Source organism: Athalia rosae, chromosome 2 (genome assembly GCF_917208135.1).
Source record: "Athalia rosae chromosome 2, iyAthRosa1.1, whole genome shotgun sequence".
NCBI lineage: Eukaryota > Metazoa > Arthropoda > Insecta > Hymenoptera > Athaliidae > Athalia > Athalia rosae.
The window spans coordinates 4,412,715-4,439,684 of NC_064027.1; the positions used below are offsets into that span (position 1 = coordinate 4,412,715).

At 41.7% G+C, this 26,970-nt stretch overlaps 3 protein-coding genes and 1 non-coding gene across 11 annotated transcripts in view; 2 read left to right on the forward strand and 2 right to left on the reverse strand.

Moving 5' to 3' along the window:
• The window catches only part of LOC105692250, a 37,962-nt gene extending 29,830 nt beyond the window's left edge, over nucleotides 1–8,132 (reverse strand). The window contains exons 1-2 of the mRNA XM_048651463.1: nucleotides 7,951–8,132; nucleotides 7,776–7,864 (exon numbers count right to left, since the gene is read on the reverse strand). The gene's annotated coding sequence lies outside the window, so the exon portion shown is untranslated. The remainder of the gene's footprint in view (nucleotides 1–7,775; nucleotides 7,865–7,950) is intronic.
• On the forward strand, nucleotides 1–25,414 carry LOC105692251 (relaxin receptor 2). Of its 8 annotated transcripts, none has more exons than XM_048651454.1 (22): nucleotides 1–3,923; nucleotides 7,144–7,290; nucleotides 7,767–7,853; nucleotides 8,060–8,168; nucleotides 9,831–9,902; nucleotides 9,985–10,056; nucleotides 15,709–15,780; nucleotides 15,945–16,016; nucleotides 16,092–16,163; nucleotides 17,679–17,819; nucleotides 18,104–18,175; nucleotides 18,269–18,340; nucleotides 18,683–18,754; nucleotides 18,870–18,986; nucleotides 19,901–20,002; nucleotides 20,094–20,224; nucleotides 20,372–20,631; nucleotides 21,433–21,661; nucleotides 22,853–22,965; nucleotides 23,259–23,462; nucleotides 23,795–23,948; nucleotides 24,291–25,414. In XM_048651454.1, the coding sequence occupies exons 1-22, from the start codon at nucleotides 3,860–3,862 to the stop codon at nucleotides 24,323–24,325; spliced, it is 2,469 nt and encodes an 822-aa protein (XP_048507411.1). In that variant the 5' UTR covers nucleotides 1–3,859; the 3' UTR covers nucleotides 24,326–25,414. The 8 variants fall into 8 exon arrangements, with proteins under 8 accessions (XP_048507411.1, XP_048507410.1, XP_048507412.1 ...); XM_048651453.1 differs by having other exon boundaries at nucleotides 23,795–23,934; XM_048651455.1 differs by lacking the exon at nucleotides 7,767–7,853 and having other exon boundaries at nucleotides 23,795–23,934.
• On the reverse strand, nucleotides 9,586–13,531 carry LOC125500097. The gene is made up of 2 exons (XM_048651465.1): nucleotides 11,364–13,531; nucleotides 9,586–11,287 (listed from the first exon to the last, which is right to left on the reverse strand). The coding sequence occupies exons 1-2, from the start codon at nucleotides 11,643–11,645 to the stop codon at nucleotides 10,283–10,285; spliced, it is 1,287 nt and encodes a 428-aa protein (XP_048507422.1). The 5' UTR covers nucleotides 11,646–13,531; the 3' UTR covers nucleotides 9,586–10,282.
• LOC112695061 lies at nucleotides 16,840–16,980 on the forward strand. The gene has a single exon (XR_003150337.1). It is a non-coding gene; the product is annotated as a U4 spliceosomal RNA (small nuclear RNA).
• Nucleotides 25,415–26,970: the final 1,556 nt, after the last annotated feature.

Sequence of the window (26,970 nt, forward strand, 5' to 3'; positions counted from 1 at the left end):
CCCGTGTCGATTTTCGCGCGAATATCCGAGGCGTCGTCAGTCACCGTTTAGCAAATTCGAAATCGATCGCTGTTACATAGCGCCACGGAGAATTCCGAATAAAGTTCACACGCTCCGGGGCTCGCGCTTTTGGAATATCTGCACGAAGAGATTCCACGAGCAGGGGTAAAATATTAACCAACGTACGTACGTACGTACACACGGATGAATGGAACTCTGTACCGGTTTAAACTCGCATTTGCTGAATTACGAGCGTGTACGGGTGTGTGAAAATTACGTTACATGGATCGGGGAGCGGTTGACCAAACTTTTCGAAGAGCTTATATTGTTACGCGGAAGAGAACGCCAATAATGCCGCGCTAATGAAAACTGCAAAATCATATTTATAGTTGTTAAAGGTGAAACGGGACTCCGCAGCACGTGCGGTACGACGGTTATAGAAATCGTGAGTACGAGCCGGTGGCCTACTTCCACCTTCGCGTCAATCACGAAATCACGGATCCGAAGGAGACCGAAAAAAGATGTCCGTACTAGAGCAGTTTCTCTCTGCGTCGAAAATGATCAATCCGATCCCCTTAAAGGACTCTCGGAGAGCCGCCAAACCTGAGGGTTCGGACTACTTGAAAATTGTACTCCCTCTCCGCCTCCACTCGATCGTATCGTACGAACTAACAAACCTCCGGTCGGACATCAATGATTTATTCAGCTCTCCGAGTCTCGGTCGTTTCATCGGCACGCTACGTGCGAGTTTCGCTCACTCGTTATTCGCGTCGTACGCATTTCGTGGCTAATAAATGCGACCTGGGGACCGTGGTGTAGTACCGTCTATCGTCGGCCGCCGCTGACATTCGGACGAAATAACGAATTTCGTCTAGCCGAGAAATCGTGCGACAACCTTGACGTGTCGCGAGCCTGAAACGGCGACCGTTTTTGCTTTCTTTAATCGAATGAATTTTTCTAACGAGCTGGATTATCGCTAGGGCATATAAATTCCCGTAAGATTTCATTATACGCGCGCGTTGTATGTACAGCTGCTGCAAGATTTGGCGTATAAGATCTCATCCGAGAATCACATTATACGCGTACGTATGTACATAATCCACCTCGCAGATTTTGCATTTGAATTATACGTTGGAATATAAAGTAGATCCGACTCCACCCGAGGGGGAGGAGATCCACCCCGAAAGATGAGTGGGGTAATAACGCCACGCCGAGTAAACAATTTCAACCGGCAACTCCGATTAAGTTACTTGCTCTTGTAACTGGAGGTGAAAGAATTTTCTACCGGGAATCGTTGAAGGTCGGATGTAATAATAATAATAATAAAAAAAAAAAAAAAAAGAAGAAGAAGATTAAACAAGAAATAAATAAATCGAACCGGAGAGAAAAAATGGAGCGAAGCGGCGAAATCAAAGTAATTTCAGTTTAATGGGTCGATCAAAAAGACCGCGGTAATTCACGCCGGAAGGAGGACAAACATCGGCTCGGAGGGTCGGCTTTTCAGGGGAGAGAGAATCGCGAAAAAAGAAAAACGTCCACTCGACAACCACGGGTGTTTTTCGTCAGGTCGAGGGCTCGATGTCAATCGATTCGTAATACGGATTAAAATTTTCCTAAGGTTTCCGGGAAACTGGTTGAAGAGCTTGAATTTTTTCGGTATGAGTTATCAGTTCATATTTGGTACTCGATCGATGATTCGAAAGGACTTTCGATTCCAAATCTATCGAGGTGATTCGCTACTCTTATCGCCGTCACGAGCCATCGCGCCAAATGTATAATTTACAATTTCCCAAGGGCGTGCGAAAAACAATAAGATGAATTTTGGTCGTCGTGTCTAGACGTCTAGGGTTTGATCATAGTTATTATCCGCGAAATACAAATTTTCGCTATAGCCTAACTTCTGCGGGGGATTCGACTTTTTTTTTTTCACGCCGCTTCGATGTAATTCCCTATAATAAACTCAAATTTTCATTCTCAATTTATTCGTTTGCAAAATATCATCGCGCAGCGATGATCGTAAGCGCGACTGTTACCACCGTTACTTGTAATCGTGCGAAATAAACGGATGGCCAAAAGAGAGAATCTATGATGATATTTTTTATCGTCATTCATTATTTATTATTATATCCAAACACAGGGCGCGCGAAATGCAACGCGACGACGCCATATTTCGCCGAGGTAAAATAATATTTTATTGCCGATGGGGAAACGATAACAACCGGCGATAAAATTTCACGCAGCTTCTTTACGCAGCCATAGATTTCTCCCTTGTAGATAAAGAATCGAAGCACGGAAAATTGATCGGGAGAGAGAAAAAAAGAAAAACAAGAGAAAAAGAAGCGACCGGTAATCGACGTGCGCCGTGCACAAGTTAATTACAGAGTGGCCGTTATGTAATAGTTGGGCTTTCAGTTGCCGGCATTTAAAGGGTGGTTTCTTTTTTTTGCTTGGAATTTTCCCTTTTGTCGACAAATTAATTTTTCATCCCCTTTTTCAGCCCTTTTTCAGCGCTACAGGTGCGGGTGGATATAAAAATTCATACCCTTGCGCCCAGACGAGCTCGTATACCTATTTTAGTAGAAAAAAAACCGTCTCACAGACGCCATACGTCCGAGTACAATGACATTGTTTTTCCGCTGCACTTCGGAATCGCCGGTGGTACGGGCGAAGAAAAACACGTCAGACGCGACACGACGATTTTCGATCTCCGCGGCGAAATAATGAACGGCGATCCCACCCCCGTATCCCCCATTTTCTTACGGTGCATCCCCGATAAGCTGGTAGGCGTACCGGATACGTTATCTATCTCGTTGTTTCGACGGAGATCGGCCGAGGGTGGTCGACCCTGGTAGAAAACGACCTCGGCAGACGAATGCACGCGTTTCGCGGCCAGAGGGTGGCGGTGGTGAAAACCGCACGGTTTACGCGAGAGCGACGCTTGCGCCGGAGGGTGAAACGGCGGGCGTCGCGACGCTCACACTTCTCTGCACCGTGTCCATTCGTTCTTCGCGGGGGCGCGCATTTATCGCAACGTTCTTCATTCCGGGCCGCGCGATAACACGGGCTGCAGGGCATCAGGCGCACGAAAGATTTTCAACTTGCGAACATCACGAATATCTTTTACCCGCGGGGCGGCGAACCCCAAAATTTCATGCCGAAAAGCTCGGATAATTGTCGTCGACAAACATGTACATGAGAATTTTATTCATCGACAAGTGAATATTGAATGGAAAAAGGAGAGAGAAGAAAAGGCGGTTCAGATGTGACGTGTTCGGATTTGAATAAATTTTTAGGTGGTGCAGAAACAAAGAGCTAATTTTCACATTTTTTTTCATTTGACAGATTCGTTCGTTTACTTGTTTCACGTAGAGTCTGCTCGATTGTGCAGTACCTGGTTTGTTTCACTTGTGAAAATTATTTGAAAAATTGAATGGATAAAAAAACACAACGAACTATAACGACTCGATGGATGTGCGATGCTTTTCGCTGATCGGTTTATCGAGTAAAGAAAAAGCTGAAAGTGATCAAGATCATCTTCGTAAGAGTCAAGTTTACTTGCCTCTCATTCGCGCCTCTTCGATCACTTTTTTTTCGCAGTGAAGTGCAAAGTGGATCGCGTCTTACTTGCATACGTATATTACGAGTTGTTCATTTTTATTTTTTTAAACAACACCACGTCGTAAATAGTGCTTTATTTTCAGTGCTTTCCGAAGCTTTACGTACGCGCATTTGAATAACAACTCCGTAAGTTACACCTTGAAAATTTGAAAACTTTTTTCATTCAGAACAAAAAAAAAGTTGGTGTCCAAAAATGTTGTGAGAAACTTACAGTTACCGATTGACGCAGATCCACGGTGGCATGGTCAGGGAAAATATGCCAACGATGAACCTATTAACGATACTTCTGCACCTGCTGGCAACAGGTGAGCTAAAAAAGATGGTCCGAAACGAAATAGTTCCTCGTAACAAAATTCATCTGTTCCCAATGATCGATCAGTCCTTCAGCAAAATATACTGGTCTAGCTTCCTTTTTATCAAAAATATCTCCATAGAAAGAAAGCGGATGACCTTTTAAAGTGGGGTTGACAATCTAGAGTAATTAATCACTAGATGTATGGTTATCTTGTGTAAGCGTAATGATGTAAATTTGGATCTTGCCTGTTGATTATGGGCGCCGATTAATTTTACCTTTTCGTAGGCATGTGGTGACATTCATTTGTGTATGCACAGCGATGATCAATGCGGGTTGTTCGTTTGAACGAACTTTATAGCTCGCGTATGTATAATCAATTTGACTCGCAACGAAGATCTTTATCAGCAGAAAAAAAAAAAATAAAGCACACGTACACACGTGAAATTTAAAACACGTACAATCTGCACTCGACGAACACATCCGCCTGTAGCTCTTGAACCTTATCGAGAGTTTTCAAGAGCGACACCGACCTCAAAATCCATTAAGTCCTCTCGCCGCGCGGAAATTGAGAAGATAGTTTCTTTTTTTTTTTTTTTTTTCTAATTTACTCTCGACGTATCAATCAACAGATACGTCAAAGTTCGTAATTTTTTTATTACGACTAATTTTCAATCACGGTTCATGAATACGAATACCCGTCGTGCCCCCGTTGAGCTTATTAGAATAGTTGGAAAATTTAATACCGCAGAATCGAAGAAGGCGACTCGCGAAAATTCATGTTTATTTGGCTATTTAGCGGCGTCCGATGTTTTCATGTATCTTTATTGGAATTTCATGGAATATTTAATGCGCGATATCTAATCAAAACGTACGATCAACAAATATATAAGGCGCTGTTCCGAGTCAACATCTATTAGCGCCGAAAATTAAGTCTGCGTGGAATGTCTGCACGGTGGAATTGCTCCGCCGAGACTCACAATCAGCCATTCACCCCATTCACATATAGGAGAAATGCTGTACATCATTATGCTCGCTTTTTTCTTATTCGTGGCGAAGGCAGCTGCGGGATACTGCCATTCATCGCACGGTAAAAGGGAGCACATCGCACAAGCGTGTATATATATATATAAGCCCATAAAATTGATCCGATTCTTGAAATTTGAAAGTGCTCTTCACACGAAATAAAACGACGCACGTATCCCGATAAAAATTCGATCCGATGCGACAAGCGTCAGCGAAAAATGAGTGCAGAGAAAAAAGAGATGAAAAAAACGAAAACCAACTTTGCGAAACGTCGAATCGTCAAGCCGGGCCTCGGGAGACGAATAAAATATCCACTCGCTTTTTGATACGCTCTTAAAGTCGTCGCTTTCTTTTTCTTCCGGGTTTAGTACACTCAAAATCCTGATTTTTTTCGCTAATTAATTTTATCCGCGCGGACAAAGTTTCGTCAGAATTTATTACCAACGTCACACAGTCGGCGCATCTTATGGCGAAAGCATCGCGTTCATTCGCTGGGGTTGAGCTTGGAATTTAGGAGGGTCAACCGCGAGGCTAGTTGCGAATTAAATGAGGCTTTACGAAAGAACAATTTGCCGCCAGAATTCGGTATTTGTAAAACTGTGTGTTTTATTTGAAAAGAATTTTAATCATTCGACCCTGCAACACTTTGTTCGTATCTTGAATAAAAAATTCAAGAACAAGTCGCAGTCCCGAGTCACATTTTGATCCGAAACGCTGAAAATTCTTGAGCTCATCGTTCGATTCCGCTGGAGAACACCCCTCATTCCGTAAGAATTAACCCATTATTTAGCCCCGGTGTTATGCGAACAAATAAAGTTCGTTTTACGACGTCACCGACAGAGATTTTCGTCGATATACGTCGACATCGCCTATGAAATTCTTTGTCGCGAAAATATATTACGAAAACGCAGGTTTTACGACGTGGTTTATAACGTACACGTTACACGTAAGAGAATGCGAAAGACCATCTCGCGCTCGTTGCATTATTACCGTCGCATAAAATTTTGTCCAATATCAGGAAAATCTTCGGTGTCATTCAACAGGTTGTTTTACCAGCATCCTCCGCGTTCCGTCGAGCGAGATATCCAATTGTTGTATTTGGGATGAGCGTTTTCTCCGAGTAGTTGGGGAAGAAGATTGGACAGCTCGTAGATTATTTTTCGTCTCGCACTTATAACGGAGATCGCAAAGACACTTCCCTCGAGTCTTACGAAACGGATCTTGCCGTCATACTTTTCAATCAGACGCTTTGAAATTGTAATCCCCAGGGAAATTAGATTGCATTTCTCACAGTCGGCGAACTAATGGAACACTTTCAGAACTACGCCAAACGATCCGTAACTAGATGGAACCGGAACACGTTCGCCGCACGTGCGATCTAATGTTAGATGCTTACAAGTTGATTGATTTTTGTCAATCGGAAACTATCCACTTTGAAAACTTTTCGTTCGATGTACATCGAACGGTGATCAGGCCTGACACTTGGATAGATTTTTCCCTTTAACATCGTCGGGGTATTTTTCCAGTCGCGAAACCGATTGGGGGGTTCCAATTGCCATTTCTTATATGATACGCAAGGCAAAACGCCTAATTGGTTATTAGCAGTGTGACTTCGAGAGACAAAATTACTAAAATTGATAGAATAAGTCGAGTTCGCTCCAGTTGTTCGCGAAAAGTGAAATTTTTCAGGGCGACTCATTTTTTGTTTGCTTTCGGCCGAATGAGAAATTAATTAGAAAATATTCCGGCAAGATTTCGAAGTTATCTCAGAATCAGCTCGAGTTTAATATCAAGACTCAACTAATAATAATATAAGCCGTTCCGAACTCAGCCCGCGGATGATTTCTTTTCCCAAAGTTTTATATCCTCAGCTTTGTAGCTTTTAATCTCTGAACTCCCCCCTCGCGGCAGAGTCAACCCTACTCGACCGACTCGCGGCGTTGAAAAATTTCTTAATTACGCCGGTGACCGACCACCTGTTGGATTTTCCAAAGATGCAACGTTTGATACTTTTGTAGTCTTTAATTGGGTGAGTCTTTACGGAGTTTTTGTGTGAATTATCATCTGGAAACATTCCCCCTTTCGAAAGGTGACGTGCAGCAGAGTTAAATTTGCGATAACCTTCCCCAATTTCGATAGGCAATTATCAAAAGGCTGAAATAATTAGTCAATTAATCTTAGGTGTGTACATTTTTTTGTTTTCACAGTCTGCCCGAGCACCTCGTCGATATCAGACTCCGAGATTTGCGACGAAGGTCATTTCAAGTGCAACGGAAGTTCGGTGTGCGTACCCCAAAGGCAAAATTGCGACGCCAAATTTGATTGCCCTGACGGATCCGACGAATGGAATTGCGGTAGGTAGCCCAGGGGGTTCCAAATTTATCAACATTGCAATGTGTAAAGGGGAATTTTTCGTACCGTGTTGCGGTTGAAACTGCTTCTCAATCGGCCTTTCATTCTCGGTTTGATTAAATAGACAATAATTTAAGGCCCCGGGTCGATTCAGCCGTACGTTTTTATACGTCTGCAGCGGAATGCATATACGTTCATATCAGAGAAATTCATACGCGACATTAGATTTCACCGAAGGTATTATGTCGACCGAATTCAAGGTAAATCCTACCAATCTCCTGAAGAGTTGCGGCGCACTAGAGGAAAAAAAAAAAAACAAATTGCCCGCATTTCTGCTTCCGATGATAATTTCATCTCCACGGGTACGTCCCAATCGTAATTTGTCGGTTACCGGTAACATGAAAATAAATAATTAACAAATCGATCCCGATTCTGATGTGCAGATTTTTTCGATTCTATACAAACCGTGAAATTTCAGCTGATTTACCTGGAGCTACATTTTGGGATCATTTATTCCGGAAAAGGCCAGCCGCTGAACGCGATGATCAGGGCCACGTTGACTGCGGTAAGCGTGCCCTCAAAATAAAAAAATTTTTAAAAAGTTTTTGCCGATTCCGGATAATTAAATTTTGCGATGTACGCTAACATAAGTTCATGCATACCTATAGATATATATATTTTTTAGCGGTGTGAATTATATCCGCTTTTTAGTGACGTTTAATTCCGTTATTGTTTTCGATTTCACTACCGATTCTCCGTTCCACAAGACAGCCTGGAGGAATTTCAAATCAATTTGCGCGTGCAAAGGAAACGACATATTTTGCCAGTACAAAAACATCTCGAGGGTTCCAGCGCTGCCTTCCCGTAACCTGATGCTTCTGTGAGTACAGAAAAAAGACTGCTTCACGTAGATGTACATCACGATTTCGATGAAATCAATCGACGAGAGCCCCGAGGACGAACTTTGATTCCGTTCGGTCTCGTTCGCGGTCACTTTTGTCGGAGTTCGAAACTGTCGGTAGCGGTTTGAGGGGACAAAACCGATAGTTTTCGTCTTTGAATACGCACCCCACGCGAAACGATTGTTCCATGAAATTCCGGAGGAAAAAAGGATGCAAATTTTGTGCCTCGTACAAATTTGCGATCCGGTACAGTGGCGCGGAGCCCTTGCATACATCAGTTGATCACGATCTCCGGTTCTCAATTATTTCTAATTAGCAATGTTGATTAAAATTTGTTTGCCAGCTGTAAGGCCAATTATAATACATCACGATTACGTAACACCTCGGTTCATTTCAGTCTTTCGATTTAAGGAACCGCGGCACGAAGCTGCCGCGCCAATTACTTAGGTCTAGTTGTATCGCCGCGCCGGGTGTCGAGTGCGCGATTCAAATGTAAATCTCTTTGAGCGCTGCACTTAATTGGTTCCATTGAGCTTAATTGGACCTGGACTTCTGATACCGCTCCGCGCCCGCATCGCGTCCCCTTCTCCCGCAAAATATTAGCTAAACAGAAACGAGCCGGCGTGTAGCCGATTATTTTCACATTATCACCTCGCACTTCGAGGAATCCGAAGAGAGATTTCGCAAACGATTTGTTATCTGTACCTTGTCGCGTTTCGCACGTGTGATCCCCGGGGGTTTGACCTTTGCTTTTGAGAAATCTCAACGGAGATCGTAGGTAGCTTACGCCAACCTCTTAGGCAGACGCCGTAACGATTCGAGTCGTAACATCAAAGCTGCGAATTATGATCAGACGATGAGATCGCGTCTTTAACGGCCGACGACCTTATCATTTTTCAAAGTTCTCTCTTCCACTCGGAAGACTCGCCGGAGGGACACGTGATCTTCGGATTTCACAGTTTTAATCGCGAAAACCGCACATATGTTGTTGCAAATATAACGTATTTCGAAAAAAGATTGAAGTTAAAAAAATAAAAAAACCTGCTCCAATATTGCTTCGGTATATCTGTTGGGTTTGTCGTCCGATTGTTTTTCATCGATCCGAAACTGGTGTCCCGCGTCTCATGCACACCTGCACGGCGGCCGAATGAAAACCAAAAAAAAAAATTAAAAAAAAAACAAAAAAAAAACCGGTATGAGATTTCGTCGCGGCGGAAATTAAGAAGGAAGTTAAAACTTCAAGACTAGAATATGAGACAGGAGAAATTTAATCTTGCCAAGAATGATTTTCCCATTGTTTGCTCCAGAGTGGGAGCATCTAATTAAATTTCTTATCTATTTTGGGTATTGGTACGGGTATATTGGATATTTCGTAGCGTATGAAAAATCTAAACATACGAGATAGTAATTATGAGAAATTTATTTGCGCAGATGATTCAGCGCGTTTCGTTAAAATAAATATTTACCAGGTTATATCTCTTCGCGAGAAATGCACGTTCAATTTACAATAATTGTCGACTTCTTTCGTTACGTCTCGTGTTTTACAAGTGAGAATTTTCAATGATTTTTCTGTCTAGGATTTGACATTTTTTCATGAGATTCCAACGAATCGATCGTACGTGACCGACGATTGTTTTTAGGGATCTTTCCGGAAACCCGTTCACGACATTGAGTGAATCGAATCTTGGGAAACTTCCGGAAGTGAATACCTTGTAGGTATCTAACATCGATATTCGACAGTTGTAACATTTGAAGAGAAATTTTTACAGGTATAATATTTTCCGACTGTCACAGGGTCCTGCAACACTGCTCCATCAACCGTATCGAAAAAGGCACGTTCGACGGACTCGCTTCCACCAGCACACTGTAAGTGAAGTTCCTGACTTTTATCACCCTATATTATATTTAGAACGAGAGGCAAATTTTTTTATTCCATTTTTCTAAGATGGATCTCGATTCCACGAAAATACTATCCTTTCATCGCATCGTCTATGGATATCGTTTACAAATCCTCGGTACCAGACGGTTGAAGGGTCGGTCGGTCGATGAACTTTCTCTTACGTAATCAGAATATCAAAAGTATATAAAGGATTTAACATATATCTTGCGACTGTCGACGATATTCCGGAAAATGCTTTTCGCAAATCTCTTCGAAAGCCATCATAGTGTCCGTTAACATTTCCCTGTAAATACCGTGCGCCTTCCACTGGCCTGTAACGAGCTCTGTTTTATCCTCGAAGATGCTTTTCGTCGGTGGTGGAAAGTGACGAAGGTACTCACTCGTCGTTTCCTCATCCGCCAGGATGGTTTGGTACCAAAATACCTCCTGTATTACAGCGTGAGGTCTGTAATAGTGACAGCTTTCCAGAAAAATATCAAGAGGTAATACGACGTCGATGTCCAGTTTTCTATTCGCCAGAATATTTGTCAGCTGGTCGTGATAGTAGCGTATCAGACGTTCTTCGTTCTGCTTGCGGAAAAGACGAGAAGTCGTCAAGTGAATGAAGCTCATCACGTCTTGTGCCGGTGGGGCGCACTTGGCGAGTTGGTAGTCGACAATTTGGCAGTCGGACACGACGCCGTTTTCATATTTCAGCAAAATGTTGTTCGCCCAAAGATCTCCGTGGCTTAACACGTTGCGATAATTTTTCGACGGCTGCATAAACTCGTAGATTTTTCGCATAACTTTGGCGCTGACTTGTTTCAGGTGATTTTTCCTAAATTGCGGTATGTCCAATAGGTCGATGGCGTACAGGTGAGCGCTAATGGAAGCCTCCGTCAGTTTATAGCCACTGGAATCTTCGACGTCGCGGAAATACGTTTCCGCGAGAATTTCACCGTATGTACCTTGGATGCTTCGTTTTTTCCCATCGGCCGTAATATTCTCCTCGAATATAAAACTCTGGGCGTGAAGCTCCGCTACTTTTCTGAGGACCACCTCGCACTGCTCGATCGTAAAGAAGGCGAACTTATTCGGCATTTGATATCCGTCTTGGCTGAGATCATTGAACACGAGTAGGTCATCTTTGCTAAGGTAGATGACCGGCGCAAAAGTAATTTCTTCGAATTCCGTGAATATCTTTGTGTAAACTGCGATCTGTAAGTTGAAAATAATCAAACGCGTTTCGGTTCAGGTTTTTCGCTGAATACTTATTCGCAAAACATGAACTCACCTCTTTTACGTAGACCCCGGAATCGGCGACCGCTTTCCCCATAGGGGAAGTAGCCAACGGCGTCTTTTTCACAAAGTACCTTAAAACTTCGGTCTCCTGTGTTTCATTGATCCGCAGGATGATCGTGACCCTGAAGTATTGTCCCAAGTATCCGCTGTTACTTCCGGTAGTTTCGCATTTTTTATCAAGTACTTCGTAATCGCTCGTCCGAATGCGTTTTTCTATTATACCCTTAACTTCATTCGGAGTTAAAACTCCTTCGAAACTGTCCAGATCGCCCATTTCTCTCTATGTAGATTTTTATTCGGACTTGTGGAGCCCTTTTATTAACAAATCCAGAATTTTTGCGCGCTCGAATGAATTCGGCCGATGGATGAAAACCCGCAGAGTAACGATCTTCAGACGGTAGCAATTCGGGCAAAGATGTGTAGTTTATTTATATAAATTCCTATCTTATCGCATTATTTTTCCAACACTTTGCGGTGACATTGAATTTCTTCCACCGAACAAACATTCGTCGTTTACGAATCGCGTCTCCTAATTATGTCGGTTTAAAACACGAACAGAAACAACGGCTGTACAGGTGTATATTATATATTTTTTTGAAGTTAAAGATTCGGATATCAGATTTAACAATGACACGTAAAGCCTGGTCGTTTTTTCTCGTTATACCTCTGATGAGACAAGGCTATTCCATTTCACACCCCGACGTGAAAGATCATCATCGCCATCTCCATTTCGCGATCTGATTGAATCGCTCGATAAAATTCGAGTATATTTCAGTCGCGAGAAATTGTCGAGCAACGCGGTTGTTTCGGTAAATTCCCCGAGATATCAGGCGGCTATTCTCGACGAAGGAATGGAAATACATACGAGATACGATGCTCAATTGAATTACGCTCTATCCTTCGTTTCCGTTCTACATTTGTTTGCTCACTTATATTTCTTTCAATTTGAGGTGAATTTTTCACTGTGAAATCTAATGCAGTCTCCGATTAGATACGACTCGAAGGAGTTTAACCAATTGAATTCCGCAGTTGTTACTCCGGAAACTTGGAACATTCAGAAGTATTCCTTGAGATGAAATCGTTGAAATGAACCTTCACCGAGACAATGCGATGTTTGATCTTCCCAGGTGGTAACGCTCTATAATTTTAATGCGAGCATTCAGTTGGCATATTCCCAAGAACAATGCTTTATCCACGACTAATTACTGTTCCTGGAACTAACTAGCCGGCCAAACCAACGTAGCGAATGAAGATGAATCTTTCCATGAATTACATCCCGGACGTTTTGATGTCTTAGAAATAAGAGGGTTCTAATTAATTAATCAAATTTTAATCCTCTGACTGATGACCATCTCTCGGTAGACTTACTCGAGTACCTTACTTCACGGTACACCCCTACCGTACGACGTACGTCACTCGACTCTAAATTTTCAATGTTGATACATGTTGGGGTTATTATTTGGGTAGAGGAAGAACATGGCTTGTTAATTTGAATTTTGAATACCGATCAAAATTTCAGGAAGTGAATTTCTTCGTTTATTTTACCTTTTCAATAAATCGTGAATCGAAGCGTAAACTATTCAACGTATTAAAACTACACGTGGTCATTCAATTAGCGCGTTCCATAAGAATCACGTGTAACGCCATATGATCTACGGTGCTCTTGTAACGACTAATGATCAAACGTTAAAATCCCTGGAATATGAGGTTCGCGAATCACATAAAGCTAAAAATCAATGGTTACGATGAAAATTTATTGTGTCTGGGGCCGCGATGATCGTTAATTTTTTTATGTTTCATCACCCGTAGCGATTCTTAAATTAGTATAGAATCATATGTATAGCAGCCCACAACTGAAAGAAAGCAAATTATGAAGTCGAGACAAGAGAAAGCTCTCGGTGAACGTATAACAGTCCAGATTGTCGACTGGTGGGATTCTGAAATTATTTACGCAAAAATTGAAAAAGACCCGTTTGCACACGCTCGAATTACGCACGTCGAAATTAGCACACACATACTCGGTAAGTGGAGATTTGGCCCACTTTAGACTGGATAGGTAGGTAAACCCGAATAATGTCGAACGCGAACTTAAGTACAGGCGTACGTTACAATTGGTACACGTAGCGTTTTTTACACGTCGCCGAACAATGTACCAACCTGGTATCAATAAAAGTATTGAAAAAAAAAAACGAACATGATTCGATAACCAGACGCATGTACCCACTACTCCTGACTTTGTTACGTGTGAGTGCGTCACGATTTCTTATTTATTCATCACCAGCATTGCACTCGCACGATTCGCGCGCGCTGCATTTGGTTTCATCCGTCGTTAAAATTCTTGTCCCTCGATTCTTTTTCAATTTCACGTCATTATATTTCATACGCATGTCAAGAGTTCTTTCTTTTGTAAACCTACGAATTTTTCTCATCGAGATATCTCCATTTTTTTTATCCAGAGAGTGAAAAATTCGCGATAATTTGATCAATTTCATAGATAGATCAATTTAACTTGTGAATTCGGATTCCTGAGATCAAAATACATGAAAATAGCATATGAAACCCAATTTAAAACAATATTGATTGATACGCCAAGGGGTACCCAGAGGGATGTTTTCGATTTTTTGGGCCAGAAATGAAGTATTTTAAAAATTGTCCGTATGGCACTTTTCTTACGTATTTTGATCTCAGGAATCCGAATCTGAAAGAAAAATTAATCTATCTCTAAAATTGACCGAGTTATCGCCAATTTTCAGCTTTTTGGGGTCAAAAATAAAAAATTGATTTCATAGTCTATATTAATGTAATTTGAGCTCAGAAATCCGAATCTGGAAGAAAAATTGATCTATCTGCAAAAATGACCGAGTTATTCCTATTTTTTCGCATTTTTTACCATAAAAATGGAGATATCTCGAAGGGAAAAAATCGTAGCTCGATTTGGACAACGGATTCGTGTTCCCGAGGTCAAAATACATAAGAAAAGTGCCATACGATCGATTTTAAAAAATAAAAATTTTTGGTCAAAATTTGAAAAAATCGTAAGGGGTACCCCTTGGAAAAATCTCAAATTTTGACCGAAAATTTTTATTTTTTAAAATTGATCGTATGGCACTTTTCTTATGTATTTTGACCTCAGGAACACGAATCCGTTGTCCAAATTGAGCTACGATTTTTTCCCTTCGAGATATCTTCATTTTTCTGCTCCAAAAAGTGAAAAATTGGCGATAAGTCGATAAATTTCATAGATAGACTAATTTGGCTTCCGGATTCGGATTCCTGGGATCAAAATACATCGGAATAGCAAATAAAAAAAAATATTTTTTTTTGGTCCAAAATCGCCAAAATTCCAAGGGGTACCCCTTTGGATTTTTTCAATTTTCGGGCCAATTCTTAATTTTTAAATCAATGCTATGAGGATTTTTTAACGTATTTTGACTCCAGGAACACGAATCCGTTGACTAAATTGAGCTACGAATTTTTCCCATCGAGGTATCTCAATTTCTCTGCTACAAAAAGCGGAAAAAACAACGATAATTCAATCAATTTTATTGATAGATTAATTCAACGATCGAATTCAGATTTCTGAGATCATATTACATAGGAATAGCATATAAACTTAAATGAAAAAAACCATGAATCGTATAGCATTTGGCTGACATGTTTAAAAAATTGCCAATTAGCAACTGAATAATATGTCATCACCGTTCAGCGGCACAATTCACTCATTTTGGAAAGTTCAATCGGCCCACACGTAAAATAAAATCAACTTTTTAGAGCAGGATTCGTCGCTAATAATTCATTCTATCTGGAAATCGATACATTCTGGGAGAATGAAGGTAAGTCATGTTAAAAATCTGGCTTTTAGCTTCTTTCACTACTTTTTATCGCTAATTACTTCTCTCATCATAACTCAGGGCATTTGAAGACGATCGGACAACCTTTGAATACCGATTGCGTATCCCAACGCTGTTATTGGTACTACACAACGTTGATACATCGACGACGTGTAAAAAACGCTACTTGTATCAAATGTAACGAACGTTTGTACCGGTGTGCAATGTATAACGTGGGCCGAATTTCCACTTGTGCAAACGCTGTTCTCCCAAAAAATCAGAGCCGAGTAAAAAAAAACTGGAGAGTAGAATAGGTACATATAATAAGAAATTCACGTTTGCGAGATGAAATTGCCATATCCGTTACCTCGTCAGTCGTCTGCGTCTGCAGCGATTTCATGATTAGTTTTTTCTTTTATTCCCATTTTTTTCCAACAATTCTGCGAATATCTCCGCTGTCCTTCGATTTATCCTTTTTACTTTTAATTTTTTTTTTTTTTTTTTCAGATACCTGAGCCACAATGAAATCGGAGAGCTGAAGGAGAAGCTTTTCCCACCGCAGAACAAGTTGAAAATACTGTGAGTAAAATTTCTAATCAGCCAGAATTAAATCGGGAACTATTCTTCCAGCTTTTTCCTCCCCCCCCCAATCTCTGTGGTTCCTACAGTCTCATTCCCGAACGTTACATAAGGTTCGGAATTTCATGAATTTCAAACCACCAATTAGACAATTACCATAATAGGGTGCTGAGCAGCAACAGGCTGAAGACTCTCCCGGTAAATGTATTCCTGAACTTGGCGCAGCTTAACGAACTGTGAGTTATTTTTAAATTATGGACCTCTTTTTTATCCGAGATACATGTGTGTAACTTTTCATCGCTCATATACAGGGACTTGCGTTCGAATTCATTGACGGAAGTGAACGCGCTCTCTCTTCAACCCTTGGTCAACCTTCGTACTCTGTAAGTTGGCATACCTGAATAACGGTTACCCGACCGCTTACTCTTCAATTATATGCGAACACAAAAGGGACCCGTTTTTACTTGTGTCGTGCACTTTACCGTGCCCGATATTTCATTGTCTCGCGGAACCTGTTCATTTATTCCTTATTCCCTGGACGTTGATAGATACGTCGTTTTATTACATCCAGGAGTACGATCAGGCTGTAAAAAATTTAACGTCGATAGGGATGTGTAAAATTGTATCATTAGTCAATGGCGGACTCGTCTCATCTCGCTACCAATTCATCGCGACGCGGCATATTTCAGCACAAAGTCTTACTTCTGCATGAAAATCCGACTTCGTTTTTTATTCGCATTTTTATTATGACAAACAGAACGCATGTGACGTCGATGTACCTAAAAATAATTTTTCATCGCTCTACCTCTTCATATTTTCAACGAGAGTTAGTTCGCCTACTTTACTCTAGCGATTCATCACCCCTACCGGCATCGACCATTCAACGGGTACGAATAGTCGTCGTTCTACGGATGAATTTTCCCGCGGAGACTCCAAGGTTCGAATTCCAGACACCAGGTGGCTTCGAGGGTTGCGTAAGCCACCGGTCATGTCAGTTCTCTCGCTACCGAAATAAAATCAATAAAAGTATATGTACTGGCGCTCGTCGCAGTCGAAGTTAGCTTTGCGCAGTGGCGATATCGTAACCAATGAGGTTCTACCGAGGTGCGATTATTGCTAGTTGAAAACTTTTACCAATACCCCGCCAAGACGATGTGCAATACCATCGGCTAAGGCAATTTTTGATAGTCCCTACGGGGACTTAGTAAATCACCACAAACATAATTCCTAGATTAAGAATTGCACCGCCCGTACTCTAGGATTACAACTCCCCTTCATCGTGCTCTAACTAGCACTGTTATTCCTGTTGCTAGAGAAAATCTAGTTTGGCGTAGTCTAGTACAACTTTGGTACCTACAAAGTTGCATCATATCGACCGCGTGTAGGCTTATGTATAAAGACGCGTTCGTAATATTCGAGATGTGTGCTATTCAGAGGTAGCACGAATAAATGTAGCGAGCGCGGGGAACATCTTTCGGCTACCTGAAAACAGTTTACTGAGGTTGAAGTAATCTCGGGACCCCAAGGACGACACCCCGAATAACAGCTTGCTTTTTTCCACCACCGAATCCTGTCACCACGAGGAGAAAGTGAAAGATTTTACGTAGGGATCCGTCCTCTCCCGTCTCCTACATATCCAGGATTTCGAGCCTGCGGTATGGAGCTATAGAATAACGTTCAAGTTCTTCCTCCGGTGGAAACTCTATAAGTTCTCCCCCTATATTTTACAGCTCTCACTTTCCCCTCGTGTTTTCCTTATTTTCACTCTTTTTTTTTTTCATCTCGATTTAATACGAACCGATACCCGGGAGAGAAAACGGTTGAATTTCCGTTACTTTCTATTTTACAAATCTACCGAAAACCGAGCATAATTATTACTTTGATAATGTGTCTTGCAGATACCTAAACGGAAACCAGCTGACCACTATTAAAGGTTCTTTTCCGTGCCTAGAAAATATGGCAACGCTTTCTCTAGCGAACAACAAACTACGAGATATCCCAGTGAACGCTTTTGTCAACTTACCCGGTCTAATGTACTTGTGAGTATTTAGGTAGACAGATTTTGTACACGCCTTGCAAATACTTGGGGGGGCGCTATGTAAATATTGAACGTAAATTTCCTCCGTCGACCGGCAATACTCCTAGGCAAACATTTATCGTATTTTTTCTAGAAAAAAAGTGGCATGCATCAGACGATTTTTTTAGCTGAAAATCCGCTCGAGCACTATTCCAATGCGCGGACCATATTTTTTGTTAGAAAAGTTAGATTAGACGCTCTCCCCACAGAAAATATCAATAAAATTCTGTATATTTTTATTGTTAGATTTTTATCCGGCAATAGATTGATCAAACTTCGTACCGGCAGCTTTAATAATCTGGATCATTTACTCGCCCTGTAAGTGACAACGAATGATAAATCTTGTGTACATTACACGTTTGTATCGATAGCGTTATGCCTATACTCGTAATCTGTTTACTTGTTCATCAGGAACTTGAACGAAAATGCCATCGACGAAATCGAGATCGAGGCCTTTTCTCCTCTGGTTAATTTGACGTCTCTGTAAGTATTTGCGCAATGTGGTGAGTGTTAATTATTTTTGAACGATCGAACCGTAAGGAGAGAGAACAAAGTCGAATCAAATTTTCCTTGACATCCCGCAACGTTCAACGGTCATCCGCAGACTCCACATCACCCCCTAAGTTTAAGGAATAATTGCGGAAACGTGCTACCCGAATCGGATTTAAAAAAAAAAAAAATTCTGGAGAGCGAGATAAGCAAAAAAAAAAAACAAAGCGATAAATTAGAGAATACATAAACGGCGTATATGCCATGACCCGTAATTGCGTTTTTGAGGGAGAAAAAAAGCAAGACGCCCACAGCTAATTTGACATAATTCCGCAGGGACTTGAAGGGGAACAAATTCCGAAAACCGGATCGTACGGTGTTAAAGTCACTGGGCAAGCTCGAATATGTGTTAGTATTCTTGTAATTGGAATCCGAAAAATGTGAAACAATTTTTACGGAGTTTCAATCTCCCTGTACCTGTTTCGAATGGATCGTAAATAATAATTATCTCGTTATCTCGTAGGTACTTCGACGAGTTCGCGATGTGTCTGGCGGCACGATGGGTCCGCGTATGCGAACCCAAGGGTGACGGAATTTCCTCGTTACAGCATCTCTTAGACAATCCGATCTTAAGAGCCAGGTAAACGTATTCAAAGACAACGGAGGCGTACGATTGGTTAATTTCAACCGAGCGAATCTACGACGACACGTAACTCCATTCCCGTTTAAATTTAGACCCTACGGAGACAGGAGAGCCGAATCATTTACCAGCTAAATTCAATGATTTTTCATCAGCCTTATCTTTTCATTGAAAAACTTAGTGTGTCGCGTGTCGGGTTCAATTTGTGCTTAATTAAATACGAACCAGGGAATAGAATTGATGGTTCTCAAGATTTACGTTCTTGATGTTCTTGAAATTTTTTTTGGTTTCTTTCTTATTTCTCACTTATTTATTTTCCTCACGTTCTCTCTCTCTCTCTCTCTCTGTTTATTTGTATATTTATTATATTTTTACGCGGTCGAAACCCGAGGCTATTCTCGTTTTTTCTTTCTAACCGGCATAAGCTGTCGCGTATATCGTATGTACAACCCCCTGCAGCGACTTTGGAGGTTGCTAAAACATGCGTCACGTAGCGACGCGTAACATTTTACAAAACTTATGCCCACGTTCCGCGTAATATACAAATATGTATTTACACTCATATACGTTCACATCGCCGAACTTTCTCCACCTCGATCTCTACCGCCTTGAATATTTCAGGGGTAAGGTATTTCGCCCAAAAACAGCTTTCAGCATTTCCACAAGATCGCGCGACCCCTGCAGGTGTCGAGTTTCAAAATTTTTCCCCGGGATTCCAACGATTCCCGTGTCTAAAACCGTCGGGAGTATTACTCGCGAAATGTCAACCGTGTCTGAGATTCGTATCGTTTCCCCCGAATAAAGTTCCCCCAAATCTTCGTACACCGGCCTTTCAACATTTGATCCTGATTCCATCTCGAATCACGCGACCAGAATTTTTCTCTCACCGTGATGTCTTCTCGCCCCTATTTCAGCGTGTGGATGATGGCCGTATGCGCCTGCACCGGCAACATTCTGGTTCTTCTCGGAAGACTTCTTGCCAGAGAAAGTAACGCCGTTCACAGTCTGTACATCAGGTGAGTATGGTCCGGGAAACCCGGGGAGCGAGGACGCTATTTTTTCAATTTTTCTTTTTCTTCAATACTCAATCGATCGATCGTCCAACAGAAATCTTGCCCTTTCCGATCTACTCATGGGACTTTACTTGATATTGATCGCGGCTGCCGATATCGTGTACAGAGGACGATATATCGACTACGAAGAAATTTGGAGACACAGTGTCACCTGCAATCTGTGCGGTGAGTCGATCACGAAATTCAGAACCGAGCGAACGATCCAGCGAATAGAGCCGATTCGAGGATCCGATTGCATTTTTCAATCTCATTACGCTGCACGTAGAGAACAATTGTCCGAATTATTAACGACCGGTTGAAACCGTTGCGCAGGATTCCTGAGCACTCTGAGCTGCGAAAGTTCCGCTTTAATTTTATCACTGGTGACATGGGATCGCTTCGTGTCGGTGACACAGCCCTTGGCACGAAGACAACCGTCCCCAAGACGCGCGACCTTACACCTAGTCGCCCTATGGCTAGCTTCGGGAATAGTAGCGGCGCTTCCCCTCACGGGTGCTTCCTACTTCGGAAATGAATTCTACGGAAGTAACGGCGTCTGTCTCAGTCTCCACATCCACGATCCCTTCGCCAAGGTTATTTCTATTTGAATTTGTTACACACGCCGAGACTCGGAGCAGTCGCGAGTTGGATTTATGGTACATATATGTATAAGCGCAGTTGAATTGAGTAAGTTAAATTATTCAAATTAAGCCAGAAATCCTACACTTTGTTCGCATTTAGATCTCGGTTTATGATAACGGAACGGGGATGGAGCGCGCAAGCCCTCGCAGCTCGTCTATTCCGTTTTCGCCTATAAATACGAATAACGGTACAAAGGTATTTTCGTAGCAAAGATAAACGAGGGCTGCACATTTTCCAATCATTGGTGCACGGCGTCGGGAATTTCGCTGCACGTTTCAAAACAAACTTATCAGTTACGCGTTTGTCTCGTCAAGGAGATTTGTCCTCCGAAAATGAAATATATATACGCTTGCAACGTCGACAAAAGGGAAACGCTACAGAGTGGATTCTTCGGAACGACAGATCGCGATATACATTCTATATATTCATCCGAATACCGATTCTCGAAAAAACGCATTTTCTTTTTACAACATACATAGCCGCACGGTCGGAAGATATCGAATTTATTTTTCATCAGCTTTGAAGATATCCACTTTTCAAAATATACACGGAAGCTGGTAAGCTCAGACGCGACAACTCGCTATATCTGCAGCATAGTATATACCAGGTGAACGAAAGTCAAATACGATCGTTGCCTCCTGGCATAATAAAATTCGCAAAGCGCGTCGGAAAATTGAGGTAAAAGGGGGAAGTGTTATTTTCGTTTCCGTCCCTCCGTATTTCTTCCCCTCTCATCGCTCGTGTGTCCGCAGGGTTGGGAGTACAGCGCGGTGATGTTCATCCTCGTGAACACTGTAGCCCTTGTATTCATAATTTACGCTTACGTTCGGATGCTGCGTGAGATAAAAATCAGCAGCGTTGCACTACGTTCGACGCAAGAAAGTCAAGAGCGAGCCGTGGCGCAACGTTTCGGCGTAATAGTGGCGACCGATTGCCTCTGTTGGGTGCCTATTATCGCCGTTAAATTGGTCGCTCTGACTGGTAAGTCTTCGTCAATTCTTTTCCTAATTTAACTGCCACCCGCTGGGAAGTTGAACGTTGGACAGACCGACGAAATCTCGTCTAGATTAATTTCGAAAAACGAACCGACGACTCCGCTTCACTATATAGTCTATATTCCAAACGCATTTTCAACTTCACGGAAACTCGCGAGTTAATTTTCGCTCCTCGAATCAATCGCCCGTTCTCAGAATCACTCGAAATCAAACGAGACTTCCTTTCCTCTCATTTTTTCCTCCATTTCGGAGTTTGGAACGACGACTCACCCCACGTATAATACCTATGTAAACCCTCGAAACGATCGAAAAGCTTTCCGGGAGCATTGTTTTGATACGGGTCCTACTACAATCGGTGTCTGCATGTGGAACGAGATTGTCAAACTGAACTAATTTCCCCCTGTTCCGAACAAGTTCGTTTCAATCAAACACCAGGATAGATTCGTGCACCGTCGCGTCGAACCAAATCAATTCACTCGGTTTGCACAGCGCCATACCATAACAAAGACAAATAATTATTGAAAGTTTTTTTTTTTTCTTCTTTTCTTTTCTTTCTTTTTCTCCTCTTTTCATTGCTCTATTCGGTTCGTCACGCGTGTAACAACGCACTTGCACAATTCAGCTCGATATACGGCTATTTCCCTGCTATGGCCGGATTATACCTGGGCGAATAAAATATAATGTACGTACTATTCGACGATCAATGGTAACAGAAATTATAATCAAACAGATCGATGGCGGAGAGCGGGTGGTATTCGGAATACCCGGAAGATCCGATTTCGCTGGTTATTTATTTCGATGGAAAAAAATACTCGCGACGCACTTCGAGTCTGCGAGATTGATTAAAGGGCATACATATGCGAGTGGGGCGGGGAAAAAAATGCCGTACGCTCTCCGCCGACTGTATGAAATTGTTCATTTCGTTTCTTCAGATACGGAAAAAGGACGTGGCTATATTCTGACTTCGAAATGGTGGAGGGAGCTTTTTTTGGCACGCCAGGCTTTATCGACGTGTGAAACATACGAATAACCGTTCTTCGTTATTTTTCGTCACCTATTCGCAAAGCGAATTCACCCAAGTGTACCCCAATAACCCGCTCCGGTGTCCGATTTATATCATCGTCGATCCCGATTTCTTATACAATTCATTCTGTCTATTAACTTTTGAATGTCTCAGGGCTTCACGTAGACGAGGGACTTTACGCTTGGTTGGCGGTACTCGTGTTACCCATAAATTCGGCACTGAATCCCGTTCTCTACACACTCACCACGAGCATGTTCAAGCGACAGGTACGTTCGAAACGGAAACTTCGATAATCCAAAGTGCGAAATGATTTACGCTAATTTCGCAACGTCCACGAATGTACACGTTCGCGAAACCAGATTAAACATAGAAAAAAAGAAAACAGAACAAGTTATCGATTGAACGATTGACAATCAGAGTAAAATGAATGCAAATAAATTGTATATAGAGAAAAACGAGAGTCGAACTGCCGTTGATTTGTGCGCGCGGTACCAAAATGTGATTGTGCGTAGTTTTGCTGTCGCCAAAAATGGATGGGATTATGGCGGAAGGGTTGCAGGTGTCGGGAGTCCTCGCAGCGGTAAGGGCGCGGGTCTACTCCGAACATCATCGTCGTCGTCATCGTTCCACATTCCGAAACGGTCATTGCAGCGACAGCGCCTTGTCCTACAGCCTTGGGGTTCTACCGCATCGTCAGAGATCTTCGTCCGCTTGCAGGGTGCTCTGCTCGGCGGACAGCAAACGACGCTTGGTGCGAAATAGGGTGAGCACGCGCGCTAGGCTGATCATCTTTGGGTCGAGTTGATCCCTACCCACGTCCGTCAATTTTACTGCAGTGTAGATTTTCTCGATACCGTGATTAATACCATGAACTAATCGAATCGCGTGCGGATCAAAGTCGGATGCCAGACGACATTGCCAATTTGGAGATTGCCGGTGACCCGTGACGATCGTTTCGGACGTTATTATCGAAATGATAAAACCGAGGCAATAAGAAATCGATATGGAATGGAATATGTCAATTCGTGAACATCCCGCTTCTCATGTCGGACGAGTATAAATTTGCGGATATTAAGAATTTATCGATGTTTTTAGCACAACGGTAGTACCTGCAGCAAACTCGGTAGCGTGAGATCCATTTCATCGTTGAGCCTCTCCTCCGTAAGAGCTTCGGACAGACCCAGAATTCCCCAATCACGACGCGTCGAGGAGTGCGCGCCCTTCATCGTTTCCAGGTCAGTTGACACCCGTAAGTTATAGCAATCGAGGACTCGGTAACTCCTCGCTACCGACGACTCTGCATATCGGAGGATATCGAGAATTCAGCTGGAAACCGGCCGTTCATTACCTACCAATTTCATTTCAAACGATCACGTTCTACCTGTTTAATGCGATGTGACGTTCGGTAACCCGCAGTAGTGTTTGATCAATTTTCTTGCTAGGAGAAAAAGATCGTAAACTCCCTCCAGGTTCAAGTGGCACGTACCACGTAAAATATTATCAATTCCGGATATAAAAAATAACGGTGGCGTAGAAAGCCCCCGTTAGCGACAATTTATGTTTATCTTATTTTATACGCTTATGTTAACAGGCTGGAGAGCGATCGGTCGATACAAGTGGTTGTGACCTCGTCAATCTCGACCCCAACAGCGAACGAGACGTTAGAAAACGTGGGCGACGTTTGAGGAAAGTTGTCCGTCTGTAATCCCAAAAGGCAAATCTCGACCCGGGGCAAACGCCTGACAGAGACGTTGATGTTGATTTTATAACTAATCGTCGATGCTATCGTGATAAAAATTATTTGATAAAAAATGACAATTACGATGTTCGCTGTTGAATGTGATGTTAAATATAGGCAGTCACTGTTTCACTCTATAATATTATACACAAAAAATTGATAATGAATTTTTTCCAACCCGCTTATATGGCTATTGATTAATCATTTTTGTAACGAATTGATGTATCGTTGGATAGATTAAGAAATTTTATAAAATCGTATGCGATAATTATTGGCGTCTGAGAAAAGAAAATAATATTTTTTAATAATCGTATAGTATAATCGAAAGGATAACCGGCGCGATGGCACCGGATTGAACCTAATCGTTGAAATGAATCCGAGTACGTTTTATCTGTAAATAAACAGCATACAAGAAAATGGTGGAAAAGCATACGTAAGCTTATAATCTATAAATATAATACATAAGAACTTGCGACCCCGCACCGCTACCGAATTCCGAGTTCGGTGTAGATTCTGCGCCGATTCGAAGTTCGGTGGCGGCGATCGCGTATGAGTGAAAAATAAAAATCAAAAGAATATTATATCGTTAGTCGTCGAAGTTATTACCGGGCGTTTCTTCACCTGATATAAAATAATACATGATAACAAATATTTATGTGATTGTTTAAATGTGATTGTAATTTTGTAATTCGCCCGTACACTAAACTCGTCTTTCAATGTATACGTAATATTACAGCGTTTGTGTAAATACATGACAAATCATCTCTGACAACGAGGTCTGTAATAATTCATAACTCGAGTTTGAAAATAAAAAAAAAAAAAGATAAGAAATGATAATACGCACTGTAATAATGCGCTCAATAATTGACCACATCGACGGTAAATTATAAGCTTTGTAAATATAATAGCCACAAAACATACCCAAGTACAATTGTACAATTGAATACGTTGTATTTGAAATAAAAAAAAACCGTAAATCTTCATCCACGTTTTATATTCCTTGACATTCCGTGGCCGAAAATCCTTCGAATTTCTAGACGTGACCTTGCGATTCCGTACCTCATTGCTCATCAAATTTCGATTACTCGGTCGAAGTTAGGTGGAAACTCGATGAACGAAAGGTTTGATGTAAGCTCTCGGAACCCCGAATTAATATATGATTGATTGTAACGCACTCGCAGTCCGATGGTCTCGTGCGGCTATCGGGTACAATACGTACCTACCCGTATACCTACCCAATGCCGAGCGCAGAGAGAAAATATTAAATCTTAAGTCGCGGGTGGCAATCTCTTACTAAAATCACACTCACTCCTCAAAATTTATCTGCTAATAACGAAGAAACTATTTGCACGCGATTTGCCGCGCCCAGTAAAAGTGTGTAATGCCGAGATCCCATTTATCTTATAAAAGTTATAATTCAAGTACATGCTGGAAGGACTTATGGATCAGAAAAGAGCAGAATGGTTCAGTCGATGGGTCGTTCCGTTACTAAATACCATTATATCAAGATAAATATCGTATCCATATTTTCGGAAAACCTGTACGTTGATATCTTCCAGGCGTCATCGATTTTCACATCTAATCACCCCGGGTTATAATTGTGGAAAGGAAAAATTAAATAAAATAAAATAAAATAAAATGAATCTAATTGCCTCGATTCCGAACAGTAGAATTCTTTACGGCAGTGTCAATAAAGTATCGAAATGATCTGGATAAATTTTATTACTATCACATCTTTTATAGGATCGTTATTTTTAATTTGAATGTAATTTCAAGATCAGCTAATTAACGACTAGTCTGCTTCTAATTATCAATTTAATACCGTAATAAAACATCGTACTACTTCCTGATCATATTGGAGAATGTAAAAGGTTTAATTGACTAATTGGACAATGATTGAGTGAAAAAAAAAAAATAGCATTAGCGACAGAAATAACAATAAACGACCAGCAAGTCCGAGAGGAAAATAATAAAAACTTCCGTTACCGCATTCGGACCTGTCAATATTTTCGCACGGTTATTCGGGTATTCTTACACAGGCATTATATTTTTACGACGGAACACACTAGGGAACACACGCGACCCCGTGAAAGTTGTCGATTTCTTCGACAGCATCGATTTCTCGTGAACCTAAAAGACAAGAAACTAAAGTACATTTACGTACCCTTATAGAGCCGTCAACGGACTGATAGACAACCCGGAGATAGAATATAAGCAACCTGAGTACAAGGCTGAAAGAAAAACGGAATAAATTTAAGCGAGAAAACGGAAATTGGAGAATTTTTTTTCATCGTCAGCTACGATGGCAATTATGTGCTTGCGATTGACATGGGAAGGTAGTGCGAATACAACGTTATACGTACATTACATTCTTAGATTACGTGGCTATGAAAAGTAAGGCGTTGTAATTCGAAGATTTAGATTATATGAAGACATGTTTTCTAAAGTTTTCCGAATATTTTGAATAGAAAAAGTGTAGCGCTCGTTTATCACTCCGCTGAAGAATCCCAACCCTAATATCGGAGATTTCGAC

Coding starts and splice junctions, on each gene's coding strand:
- LOC125500097 (XM_048651465.1), bottom strand. CDS start 11,645: ATGGGCGATCTGGACAGTTTCGAAGGAGTTTTAACTCCGAATGAAGTT. Junction 11,288..11,363: donor CCGGGGTCTACGTAAAAGAG/GTGAGTTCATGT, acceptor TTCAACTTACAG/ATCGCAGTTTACACAAAGAT.
- LOC105692251 (XM_048651453.1), top strand. CDS start 3,860: ATGGTCAGGGAAAATATGCCAACGATGAACCTATTAACGATACTTCTG. Junction 22,966..23,258: donor CGAGCATGTTCAAGCGACAG/GTACGTTCGAAA, acceptor GAAGGGTTGCAG/GTGTCGGGAGTCCTCGCAGC. Junction 23,935..24,290: donor GCGCCCTTCATCGTTTCCAG/GTCAGTTGACAC, acceptor TTATGTTAACAG/GCTGGAGAGCGATCGGTCGA.